The sequence below is a fragment of the Pinus tabuliformis genome, chromosome 3_2 (genome assembly GCF_031772625.1).
Source record: "Pinus tabuliformis cultivar Carrire ecotype Pingquan chromosome 3_2, CPIR1, whole genome shotgun sequence".
NCBI classification, from domain to species: Eukaryota; Viridiplantae; Streptophyta; class Pinopsida; order Pinales; family Pinaceae; genus Pinus; species Pinus tabuliformis.
This window is the reverse complement of record NC_142302.1, coordinates 829,302,778-829,316,758: the sequence shown is the minus strand read 5'-3', so window position 1 is coordinate 829,316,758 and position 13,981 is coordinate 829,302,778. Positions and strand designations below refer to the sequence as shown.

General features: G+C 32.3%; 1 protein-coding gene across 1 annotated transcript in view; it reads left to right on the top strand.

Annotated features, from left to right (window-relative positions):
• LOC149183236 (cold-responsive protein kinase 1-like) overlaps window positions 1–12,135 on the top strand; it is a 91,464-nt gene extending 79,329 nt beyond the window's left edge. Inside the window, exon 7 of the mRNA XM_089418692.1 lies at window positions 11,610–12,135. Coding sequence (XP_089274818.1) covers window positions 11,610–11,951 — 342 coding nt within the window. The 3' untranslated portion in view covers window positions 11,952–12,135. The remainder of the gene's footprint in view (window positions 1–11,609) is intronic.
• The last annotated feature ends 1,846 nt before the right edge of the window (window positions 12,136–13,981 follow it).

The following is a 13,981-nucleotide window of genomic DNA, read 5'->3' as shown; positions in this document are numbered from 1 at the left end:
TATATGATATGAAGAGGGCTAATTACTTCTTTTATTTTGCCTGCAAACTGTTAAAAATAAACTATCAACCTAACAAACTAACTAAATTAATTCTACTCCTATTTTAACTATACACATAAAATTGACTAGGTATAATGATATTTCCAGTGTAACCATTTTCTCATTTTTATTCCTGCACGTATATACATTTCAAATATTAGTACTAGCAATGGAACTTTTTCTGAACTGAGAAGATTAAATGTGAAGTTAGAATGCGCAACTATTGTTAGAATTTTACTCGAAATCTTCTTCTTATGAAATTTTCTTTCCAATTGAACACCTATTGGATCATAAAAATCAGGATGGGTTTCCATTATGGATTGGTAAGCGTTCAATTGGAAAGATGACAGGCCAGATTGAGAATATGAATTTTTGGATTTAATAGCCTGTAACGTATTATCAATGTTATGCGTGAAAGTTAAGCTTTTGAAAATTTCTAGTGAAGGAAAAGTTTCCAAATATATCTCTTTGAATGGATCAATGAAGAATGGATGGAAATCTCTCAAAGGAAAATTATCAATTAACTTGAATTGTTGGCAATTTTCTAAAAATACATTCTTTTGTTGACATTGTTTTGGATAAGATAGAAGCTTTTCAAAAAACCTTGATATTGATTGGAATTGAAATTGAAATAGTTCTACATTCTTTCGAAAAACTTTAATTTTCCAAAATGGTAAAACATCGCTCGAATGTTTGACAGTAAGGTGCTCGGTATGCCAGAGTAATCTGTCAAGAGTCTGAAAATTAAAATCTAAAGCAAAATCTGGTTTTATACAAAATGAGTGCAAATGGAAAAGAATGCAATGACTATCTGTACAACTAGTGTTATAGCACAATTGGGATCGTTTTGAAATATTTTCTCTTTTACAAGGATTGGCCAGAATTATGGGATTCGAGTAATTTCGAATTCCATCTTGTGAATTAGAAAACCAATTATGATTGTGAACAGGCGTGAAGGTTTGTTCATGATGTGAATCATAGATTAGAATACTCTCTTGGGTAGTGAAATCATGCAGATGATTTGCTACTTAAGAATGAGGATCGGTTGAAATGATTTTTGATTTAAAATATCTGTCATTCTCAAATATTATTTGAAGTTTTTGATGATTCTCTCGAGATAAATCAACATCTTCCATATCAAAGTAATTATCATAAATGACTTCACAGGATTCCCTAGATTCCTCTTTTTCATCCAGTATATTCAAACAAGGAGGGACAAGCCATTCATGTTTGTTAATGGCAAAAGGTTGTTCTATAGCTGCTTCTCTATCTTGAAAACCTAATGGTGATTCATTTAGATCAGCCTCTGTATTTTTTGAAATATCGTTAATACTGGGGGGGAAATTACCATCATTAAAAATATCAGGATAAAGAGAAAAATGTGACTCTGAAATAATGCTTTTAAAAATATCTTTCTGTGAGAACTCTTGTGCATTACGTCCATCGTAGATTTCAGGTTTTAGATCATACCTTTGTGTGCTCATGTTTTTTGGAAGAAGATTATTTTGTTGTTCTAACCTTGGCATTTGCATTTGTCGAGTTGCGATCATATTTTCTGAATTTGTCTCAAAGTTGCTTTCTGATTCCAAGGCGGCCTTTCTTCCAAAATTGCCGCTTTTGTCTTCTTGTATTGGATCAGACATATCCTCTAAGCTTTGGGAAACTTCTTCATCATGATTTATTTGCACATCCAAATTGGATTTCTTATTTATATTAGAAGAAAATGGAACAAAGCTTGGACTAATTTCCACTGGATTGGGGATAGGAGGCAGAGAATAATTATGATCAACACAATCTAATGATTCTTCACTCATGGGTTCATTTTCAACATCATATTTCAAACAATTAAGATGAAATCGAATATTAAAATCTCTAACAGACTCATCTTCTTTGCGTAGATATTCAATTTCATCATATACCTGGTCATAATTATAGCAATCAAATTTACAAACAAAAACCATGACAAATTGATCCCAGCTGTGAATTGAGGCAACCGAAAGGGTTCTACACCAGTTTCTAGCTTCCGCTACAAATGTGAGAGTAAAAATTCTGCATAAAATGCCTTCATCAATTCCTTGAAAATTTGAGGATATGAGTATGACCCTAAGTATTTTCACAACTTCAATGGTAAGAGAAATTCAATGGTAATTATTTTAAGCATGTGACTATGTTATTAGAGGATATGAGTATGACTCTAAGTATTTTCACAACTTCTACAACTAACATGGAACCAAAAGACAATTCACAATAAGGTACAAAATTCAAAGAAGAGAGACATTGTGAATATTAGTAGAAGCATGTTGATGGATAACATCTCTCAAATGATTTTTTGGATAAGTAATAGCTTTCTTAGATACTAGTTTAAGCATACATTCCACTAGAAGTGTGAAGGATAAAGTTCCACAAGAAGCATTGATAGGTATGAGTTGTATCATGACACAGTTAAGGGTATTTGATTATGCACCTAAAGGGTTGAGAAGGAAGTTAGATTAATAATGTGAAAAATCAATCTTTATTGGGTACAATTTCCAAGGCATAAATATTGTCTGACCAAGTTACAAAGAAGTTGACAATCAAAGGAGATGTCAAGTATAAATAAGATGAAGCATAGGATGAAAGGATTAAAAAGTTTATAGCTATTAGAGAAACGATACCTCAAGTAGAAGATGAATTATCACAACAAATTTTACAAGGATTAAAGAAAGGCTTGAAAGCCCAATTTTCAATTAGAGATTCCCTAATAAGAACTCAAAGAAATTTTATTCAAGGTCAATCATCTAATGCAATAACTTATTCTTCTCCTACCACTCAATTAGGTAGTTGTTAAGGGCTAGAAAGACTAAATGTATGAAATAAATATATGGCATTTGGATGTGAGTTCAAATTTTTCATTATTTACTTATCAACCCACTTGTTTAAAAAATAAAGATAAAGGAAGCAAATTACGTCAAAAGAATGGACAATGAAATGGATTTCATAGATAAGAATGATAGATGGAATGTATTAGAGATAACAGAAGGTAAACATTCTTTTGGCATAAAATGTTTTTTCAAAAAGAATCTTAATGACATAGACAACGCGTCTCTCCTAATGAAACACATTAAATTCAAGGCTGCTTCTTCTTCAGAGCTCAGACATTTCTCCAACTCGACCTTGCTTACCATTGTTGCAGACATGACAACTTAAAATAACATAGTCACATGCTTCACTCCATGTGTCTCCTCGTAGAATATAATGTTATGATGGTATTACCTTGATGTTCAACCATTCACTTCTTCAACCTTGATTATTCATAGTTGGTGTTTAGTACAAAGGTGCTTAGACCTTACACTCCACCTATAACCCTATTCTGGTGATAATTGGGTGTTTCTATTGTGAGGTGGCCCCCCAAATGATTTTTTTCGATCCCACAAGATAATTTTCAATGTTGGTGAATCATGGAGGGGTTGGACTAGTGATATCAGCAAAGTGGAGTGTATGCACTTGTAGTTACATTGCAAGTTCCACTCTATCAATCAAACAATTAGGATTTTGTGGTGGAGGGTCAATGACCCTCATTGACTATGGGGTGGGGGGCATGACCCATAATTGCAGCCCACTAGAACCTTGTAGAGGATTTTTCACACTAATACATAAGTGTACCTTCCTAAACCACAAAACATACTTTGAACTTTTCCCAAGTTCTTAGTCAATGTGTGGCTAGAAAGAAACTATGTTTCGTGTCAAGGTGTGGCTCTCAACATTCCCTTATCTTGAACTCTGTGAGGAGAAAATATACATTCCCCATAGGATCAACTCCATGTGGAATGTATACTCATGTATAGTCAAACAAAAATCCCTCATTTTTGAGCACTCGTGGTGGTATGAAGTTCTGATTAGGGTAAGAAGGAGAAAGCAGACATGAGATGTTAATATTTGTGTCCCTATTTAATTATCAATCAATGCCAAACGATACTACTCCTCCTATAGTTCCATTCCATACTGCAAATTCCAAGTGAAAAGATAAGCATTCCCATGTATCTTCTTACTACAATACATTACACTTAACACAATGATTAGTTGAAACCAAGCTACACATGACGTAACACAGCTACGTAGAATATAAACATTGGTTCTATAGTGATCAAAACATGCCATGCATGTATAATAACTCAATCATTTGATTTCTTCCAACAATATATTTTCAAAGATTTCCTTATATGAGCTACTAGCTCTCACACTCCCATTCAAGCTATCTTTTCTTAAACTACTTGAGCTCTGCTTACTAGATGTAAGATCTAACATCCCTTCACTAAATCAAGGCCTATTTCTACATATATATCTTCCTATAATCAAGAAATATTCTAAAATATCAAGAAAATTGGTACATCTATCCTAACAACCTAAAACTGACTAACACTTTAACCTCAAATTTGTCATTATTATAAAGGGCCATTTGGTTAAAACACCATCTTAACAAAATAGTGAAACCAAAAAAAACATTCTAAGTTCTGGACACTTGTATTACATCAAAAATCCTAATTTTATACAAATTACAATTGAGGAAATTTCTTCCCCTTCAGATAATTTCATGATCCTCTTAGGTCTACACAAAAATGGATTTCCTAGGTTTGGTGCTCCTACATCAAACTCCCTAGGAAGAAATTCCATGACCTCTTGGTCATAGGTTTTCAAGTTTCTCACTGTTCTTCAGTCCCATATATATTATTTCTTTTGTCCAGATGTTTAGTTGTATTGTTGCTTCACTACTGACCTTAGTCTTACATGATACCAAGCTTGATTTCACAGTACCCCATGAGACTTGTTAACATAAACTCACATAGTTAGTTGTATTCTTTTGTTGGCTACCCTTCTCTTCTTATTAAATCTTCTCTTGGACATCCTTTTCGTCAACATCCACATCATGTCAATCTCGTCATTTAACTATATCCTCCTTTTAAATTTGTTGCTTCCATATCTCGTGTCATACGTTGGAAAATTATTCTTCTTTTCATCTTCCTGTTTTGGTATATGGAATATAATTTTATCTCCATGAGACATTATCATCCTCACCTCTTCTCCTTTGGAAACAACAAACACATAATCACTTTGGAAATGAAAAAATCTCTCTTCTCTAGTCCACTATTCTAGGAATTTAACCTTTCAAAGTTCATGATAACTGCATCGAAATGTTGTTGCTAATAATTTATTTTAAGCTTATTTTGGCTATCAATATAAGGAAAAGTTGGCGTACTCATTGGTTCTTATAATCATACTCCATTTACTACATTGGTTGTCTATGTATGGATTTCTTAATGATTCACTTTATGAGACTGTGTTGTTTCATCTTCCATTTTAACAAGATTTAAATTCTTTCCTCCCCCAATGCATTAAGGATGTATTCCTTCATCTTATCCTATCATTATGATAGTTGTAGGTAATTGTCCTCCTTCATCACTTTTGGGTCCCACATCCATACACAACATATGATATTTAAAAATACAAGGCTCTCTAGCCTCATTCGAGATCTCTAATCCCAGATCTCCAAGTTCGTCTGAACTATCCTCCTAGTACATGAGACTCTCATTCAGTCTCTTATCATTCTCTTCCACTTTCCTAAAAGTCACAAAACATTTATTCAACACTAGTTCACATGTTTCATCTTCTTCCAATTCCAATTTTTCATGTTGAATACACGCCTTTAGGTATACTATCCTTTCTTCTAGGAAATTTAACTATTTATCTAAATCAACAAAATTGACTAGAACTGGATTTGTAGACTCTATGAATTTTTCATCCCTTATCTACCATTCCTCTAAGAGGCTCGTCTCTTCCTCAAGATCTATGATCATTTCCTATAAATGTTGACGTTGAACTTCACCTCCATTTTTAGGAAATGAAACAGATTCTATCTCCTTAATCATAGCTTCACGTTCATTATCTCACTTTGTATCTACAAGAAAATGATCAACTTGACAATCAAAGTTTATTTCTATGCCTTTAGATGCTATGGGTATTTATCCTTTACTAGATACTTGTTAAAATTCCTCATCATTGGTTGTAATTTCTCCATATTCCTCAATTTGTAGCTACAACTCTTCCAACAACTTAATTTTTTCATTATGATCCGTCAGAATTGTATCTGAACATTGTTTAACATCTAACTTGTCCACTTGTAGAGATTCATTTTTTGAAACTATGTCGTTATCTATATACCCTAAGGACAATTCTGCATTTTCCTCTTCCTTTATGACAATTTTTAACCATTATATAACTTCATGATCTATATGACCTTCACATGAACACATTTGATTATTTTAAAAACATGCGGCTATTGAGCCTTTTCTAATTCTCCCAGCATCATCTATTTTTGGTATCAACATTCCACACATTTCTTGGGACTTCCATGAAGCCTCACATCATCAGCCTCGTCATCATTTTATCAAAGGAGTGATCCTTGTTTTGGTTCATAGAGGTAAATTTTATCCCCTTCATACTCAATTTACCAAAGTTCTTTCTTCTCCAATGATGCACTCAAACCATGTTTCAACTTTTTTTTATAGTATAGTCCATTTGACCATTTTCCTCCTTAACACCCAACCATGTCTTTGGTCTCTTTCATTTTCTTGTACTAGTTGCATTAGTATGTTGAAAATTTCCTTTCACTCAACAAACTCTTTCCCATATTCCTTTTGAAGCATCCTTCTCATTCACCTTGGAATATTCATTTCCTTTGTTTCAACTTGCACTTGAACCTTTATAATTAATATCAGTAGTCACATTCCTTTGTACTTTATGAGCTTCATGTGGCTCATTAAGAACTGCAATCAAGCCTTGGTAATAAGTCTTCTCCATTAGTTGGTTACCCCGATACCTCACTAAGCCTTCTCTATATCTTAGCCTTTTGCAATTGCTATGGTTCCCCACTCTATAATATATTGACGACTCCTTGCTCTTGTAGGCTTCTACACCTACTACTCACCTCTCTCAAGAAATTATCTTGTTCTCCTCACTTAACTTTAAGGACTTTCTGTATCCTCTTCTCCTTTCCATCCTCAGTTGGAGAACCTTTGTTCCAACCTCTCTGTTTAGCAAGTGCTCTCTACCACAACTCCTTTTTCTCTCGTTGCTACCTATAACTGTCAACTTATTCTGTAAGTTAAATTAAAACCATAATACCATGTTTACCTCCAAGGTCTCTTCAACACTAAGATATTTTTCATTCACCAGTGCCAATGGTTCCCTCTTCATTCGTGTCCATTTCCACCATTTATTCTTCACTCATTACTCCAATATGTTTGGACTACAATTTTTCCAAATCTGTGTATTGCTTGGTCGATAATCTCCTCAAGATGTTATGTCCCACTTCTTTCTCTAATCTATGTACTAAATTTTTAATTCCTTATTCTACATGTAATGTTCTAATACTTCCAACCACCTCCATTTTCCATAGATCTCCCTTTGTATGTGATTACAAGAAATTCAAAATTCAAATAACCAATAAAATAAAGAATTTCTTGTTGCACTTAAGTACAGTTTAACACACATATTGCATTTTTAGTTATTACTCATGCAAAAAAATATTGTAGGCTGATCACATGATATTATTTAACACACTTAGATTCATTTCGAATATGAACCTTGACTTCATTAAAATGGAGAGCTATGTTCATAATACTTAACAACCTATAACTAAATCTCATAACTCTTACCTTGAAGTACTAAGACTAGCAAATAGGCAAAAAAATCATCAATCATCTCAGTATATGAGTGGATTGACTTTACCCTTTTACTAATTTTAACTATGATTTGGGCGTGATCTCTGACTCACTCCCACCTTCTCTCTCGTTGGATGCAATTTTCTCTTATATTCACTTATAAATACTCAAAGAATGAATATTGTTCTCTAATACCACTCCAGTGTAGCCAACATGCCTCTCATGATGTAACCCACTAAAGTCTGGGTTGCTTCTTTTTAAGTGCTTAGAGATTTATCCAACTAGATCTTGCTTCCTAATGTTACGCACACCAACCTAAATCATCACAATCACTTGCGTGAATCTACGTGCCTCCTTGTGAAATATATCCTTATGTAGGTCTTATCATGATGTTCGGCCTTTCACTCCTTCAACCTTGACTGTCCATAGTTAATCCTTAGCACAAAATCACTTAGACCTTACACTCCAGTCATAAGCTGACTATAGTGATAACCAAGTGCTTCCACTATGAGATGGCCCACGAAATAAGCATTCACTATTAAACAAGAGAATCGACGATGCTAGTGAATTGCAGGGAGGGGAGGAGGTGGGGGCATAGTGTACCTAGTGATGTCAACGAGTGCAAGGGAGGGGAATCTGCACTCAAAGTTCCACTCAAGTTTCCACTCTATCAATCGAACTACTGGGATTTCATGTTAGAGTATCAACAACTCGGGTTGATTGTGGGTGAGGCTAGGGGTTCATGACCCATGATGTTAGGAAGGAGGGGGGAAATCTACAATCATGCTATTTCTCTCACTGGAACCTTTTAGAAGACTTTGTGTGCAAATAGACCAAAATACCTCCCCAAACAATAGAAATTACTTTGACTTTTCCCCAAGTGCTCGGTAAATGTGTAGCTAGAAAGAAAATATTTTTTGCGTCATAGTGTGGTTCTCCAAATTCCCCTATCTTGAACTCTGTCATGAGCTGATATATGTGCTCCACAATATTAACTCCACCCCTTATGTATATACCTGAAATTGGTGAAATACTTAAATGAAAATCCCTCATTTTTGAGCTCTCGTTGTGGGATCAATTTGTGATCAGGCCTAGTAGCTTGACACCAACAGGAGATCTTAATATTTGTTTCCCTATTCAATTTCCAGCCAATAAGAGCCTCTACAATGCCCCTTGTAGTTTGATTCCATTTAACAAATTCTAAGTTCAAATACAAAGATTCATGTGTCTCTACTTACTACAAGACATTACATTGAATATAGGGTTTAGAGAAAACCATGTTACACATGAGATAACAAACATATGGTATGTAGAGATGAAAATACACAAGGCATGTGTTAAACAACTCGATCATCCAATTATTGCTAAGAATCATATATATATATATATATATATATATATATATATATATATATATATATATATATATATATATATGAACTACTGACTCTCATACTCCCAATGGAGCTTTCTTTTCCTAAACTACCCAAGATATGCCCATGAGTTGTAAGCTCTAACCCCCTTTCAGTGAATCAAGTTCTAGTTGTACATATGTATATGTTCCTACAATAAATAAATATACTCACATATCAAGACAAATGGGACATTTATCCTAACAACCTCAAACTTCCTTACACCTTGACTTGACATTTGTCATCATTACCAAAGTCCATTGGCCTAGACACCAACTCAAAAAAACTATATAACCACCTATATTCTTCTACAATCTACACACTTGTATTTATATCAAAAATACTAATTTTATACAAATTACAATTGAGGGAATTTATTCCCTTTGGATAATTTCATGACCCTTTTGGATCTAGACCAAAATGCATTGCCTAGGGTTGATACTCCTAAATCACTTGATGAAAAAAGAAAAATAGAAAAGTACAAAGCTAGGTTGTTAGAAAAATGTTTGTCACAATAATATGGAGTGAATTATGGTGAGACATTGACATTAGTTTCAAGGATAGATACAATAAGAGGCGATTTAGCCATAACAACTCAAAATGGGTGGAATTTTATTAAATGGACGTAAAGTCAATGTTATTAAATGAAATTTTCTAAGAAGAAGTATATGTGGAGGGCCTACTAGGTGACATGATAAAAGATGTGAAGAAAAGTATTCATGTTGAAGAAAGCTCTCTATAGACTTAAGAAATCTCTCTATGGATTTAAGAGAGCTCCCAAAGCTTGGTATAGCAAAATTGGCTCATATTATGTTAACAATAGATTTAACAGAATGAGTTGTGAGACTACACTATTTACAAAGGTGAATAAGTGAAAGCAATTTTTTTTTTTTTTTTTTTTTTATCTTGATGATATGATTTTATGTAGGAATTCTATCACTTGACAAGTTGAAATCAACTATGAAGCAATAATTTGAAATGGTTGATTTGGGGTTAATGAGATTATCTCTTCTTATTGAAGTCATTCAATAAGATTGATGTATATATTTTTTTTATTTCAAGTAGGTTATGCTATGTATATCAAGCTTGAAAGTGATGAATTGCAAACCCACACCAACTCCAATTGCAATAGGAATAAAACTCAACAAAGTAGATATATGATGCAACTTAGATCCAAGACTATTCCAAAGATTGGTTAAAACTATTCCATATATTGGTTAACAATTTTATGTATCTTAGTGTCACTACTTTGGACATTATGGATGGTGTCAGTTTGATTTTCATATTTATGGACTCTTTAAAAGAATGATATTGGAAGGTTGGAAAAAAAAATTGAGATATATTACCCATGCAACAAAATATGTATATTATACTCGAACACTAATAGTCATATTTTGGTTGGATATACTAACAATTCTTCTGAAGTTAACACATATGACATGAAGACTACCTCAAGATATGCTTCCCATGATGATTCATACATGATTGCATGAAAATTGAAGAATTATTCAGAGTCACAATAACATGAATCCGATTACTTAACAACAACAACCTATCAAGCACTTTGGTTAACTAGAATATTTGATGATGTGCAATAACAACAAGAGAGATCAACTCAAGTGCATTGCTACAAAACTTAGTAATAAGTAAATGTAAAAACCTTATTTTCTAAAAAAAAAAGCAAGCATATTGATATGAGAGATCACTTTATTAAAAAGCTTATAAACAATAAAGAAATTTATTTAAAATCTGGTAAATAAAAAACCAATGGACAAAAGACTTATTTGAGTTTCATGGAGAAAAAATAATTGTTATAAGGCTATATAGAACTTAACCAAAAAAGTATTCATGTGATTATTATAAACTCATAAAGACATTTTCAAATAATCGATTACCCAATATCACTATTGTTAACATTACTAAAATCTTTCTAAATACCTCATAAAATTTTATATGCTAATTATATTAAATCAGAGTGACAACTCTTTCTTTTATAAGTCATGTCAACTTTTATCCCATTGTAACTGAGAATTCATTAAGTCCTTCGTAACTGAGTGGTAGTCAGTAAAGATAAAATTGAATCTTTCATTATTATTTTTTTAATTGCAACGTGTTTAATCATGCTTCTTTACCACTAAGAGTCTAGGCTGAGTTTCATTCTCTACCTATCATGTATTGAACGTATACGCGATGGAATATTTATGCATTCACCACACAGTGTGTGTTCTAATATATCCACCTATAGTCACTACTTCATGCGATGTCTATTGTACCAATTCACTTATCTTGACACCATCAAGATTAAGCACTTAACACTTGACCTTTTCTTTCGAATGCAACCTTTCAATTTTGAAATCACAAAGGAGGAAATGCCTAATAGAAATCTAGCCTCTCTCTGGGTACATCAAACTATAAATATGCTTGTAAACATTGTGTTGATTTTTTCTTGGTGATGGTGCAGGCTTGGAATCAATTCGAGCAGAATGAAGTTTTGAATATTGTTGATCCATTGTTAGAGGGGCAGTACCCAAGAGAGCAAGCGCTAAGAGTGATCACTATCGCACTTCTATGCACTCAGGGCTCATGGACGCAGCGTCCGGCAATGTCAAAGGTTGTGTCAATGTTAACCGACAATTCAGATAGAATTGCTCAGCCCACACGACCCGCTTTCATAGATGCCGCTACAGACACACCAGCGAATTTCCTTCCCATACCGGATTCTGCGACCCAAGGTGCTACACAAACTGCTGCTCCGACTCAGGGATCACATGGATCTATCACCGTGTCTCTACTTGCACGTTAGTCTAACGGACCGTTGTTTATCCTTTTACAATCAACTTACTCAGCCTATTAGAACCAACATTTTTAACACAGGCACACCAAGTGGCCTTTGTAACCAGAACGTTTGAGGTCCCTCTCATTGATCAAATTCAGTGAATCCTCACAGCATTCAATGTCTCTTTAACTATTTAATTTTCTCCTGTAATAATATCTAAAATGATAAGCTATATATATGTCCACAAAGGAAGATGTGATTGGGTTTCGAGGTTCATTTTACAGTCCAGTATGAAGAAACTAAAAGAAAAAAAATAAATAGAAATAAAAAAATGTGTGAAATGTTTAAATTTTATACTTTTCAAAAATATGTCACCAAGAGATATAAACTATTTGAAGATTTACCTTAACTTTTGTGTTAATATCTACTTCATAAAAATCTATATATAGAAAACAAATTATTAAAATAAAACTGGTTATATTTTAATAAGAATTAATATTGATATAGACTTAAAAATATATTAATAATAAAAAACCATTTTAATTGTATAAATGTCAAATATGTGATGTAAAATATTTTATATATCCTGAAAAAAATAAATTTTGTATTCTATTTAACATTTAAAAATACAATTTAAACAAATAAAAATAACACACTGTATTTTACATTCTAAAAATTTTTTTACATAAAAGAATTTAATCCCTCTAAAATCATGTTCAATCTATGCTTAAAATAAATCTATATTGATTTATTCAAATTAGTTTTATTCAAATTTATTAGTAAAATAAAATAAAAGGTGTTACATTAACACACATCCAAATATTACTCGTTATATTATCAACGAGGGCATGCAGTTTATTAGCAATCATGAAGCCTGACGAATTGATGAATTGGTTAAGCCTGTCGTGGGATAACATGGTACAACCATTAGAAAAAATCAGGAGGATGGATTTTTGACACAACAGACGATACATCGCATAAAGTTATACATCCAATAGAAAAAAATCAGGGGTATGGATTTTTGACATAAACAGACGATACATCCCAAGAAGATATATACAGTTTCATCCCATTTTTCAATTCAGTGTATCATCACAGCATTCAAGCATCTTTAACGACCATCACAGCATTCAAGCATCTTTAACGATTTAATTTTCTCTAATTCAGTGTATTTTCACAGCATTCCATGTATTTTTAACCATTTAATTTTCTCTAATTCAGTGTATTTTCACAGCATTCCATGTATTTTTAACCATTTAATTTTCTCAGTGTATGCAGCTGAATGCTGTAACTTAATGATCTCGAGATGGAGTGAAATTATATAAAAATAAAATAAAATTAATATAATATAATATAAATTAAATGTTCTGATTTAATAAAAAAATCAAATAAAAATAATTTTATAAAAATAAAATAAAAATTAATTTTGATATTGATATATAGTATATATGTGGAATATAATTTATTTTAAATAAAATAAAATTAATTTAGATTCATTTTAATTTAATATTTATTATATATTAAAAAAACAAAAAAAAATTATTTTAATAAATTCAAAATTGAAATAAACTAAACTAATTATTCATGAAAATCCAGTAAAACCAAAATCGAAAATGACAAATCGCAGGTGAAGTTTTTTAAATAGAAGGGTGAAGTTCTGATTTTAATAAATGCAGTTACGTACAGAATGGATATAGGTTCACCAGATATTCAAATATTACTGGCTTATTACGGGTGAAGTTCTGATTTTAAATATTACTGAAAAATTAATATATATTCAATTTGAACGGTGAGTGGGAATGAATGTGCTTACCTGAGAGAATGTATATAGTGCACCACATATTGAAATATTACTGGCCTATAATGACTTTTGCATGAGTAACACCGTACAAACGGTTGTAATCTTTTGCATGAGTAACACCGTACAAACGGTTTTTATTACAAGTAAGAAAAATAAGTTAATTAAAAAAATATAAAATCATCTTATGTTTTTTAAATAATACTGAAATACTAATATATATTTATTTATATTAATACATCATAGTTATTTTTATAAT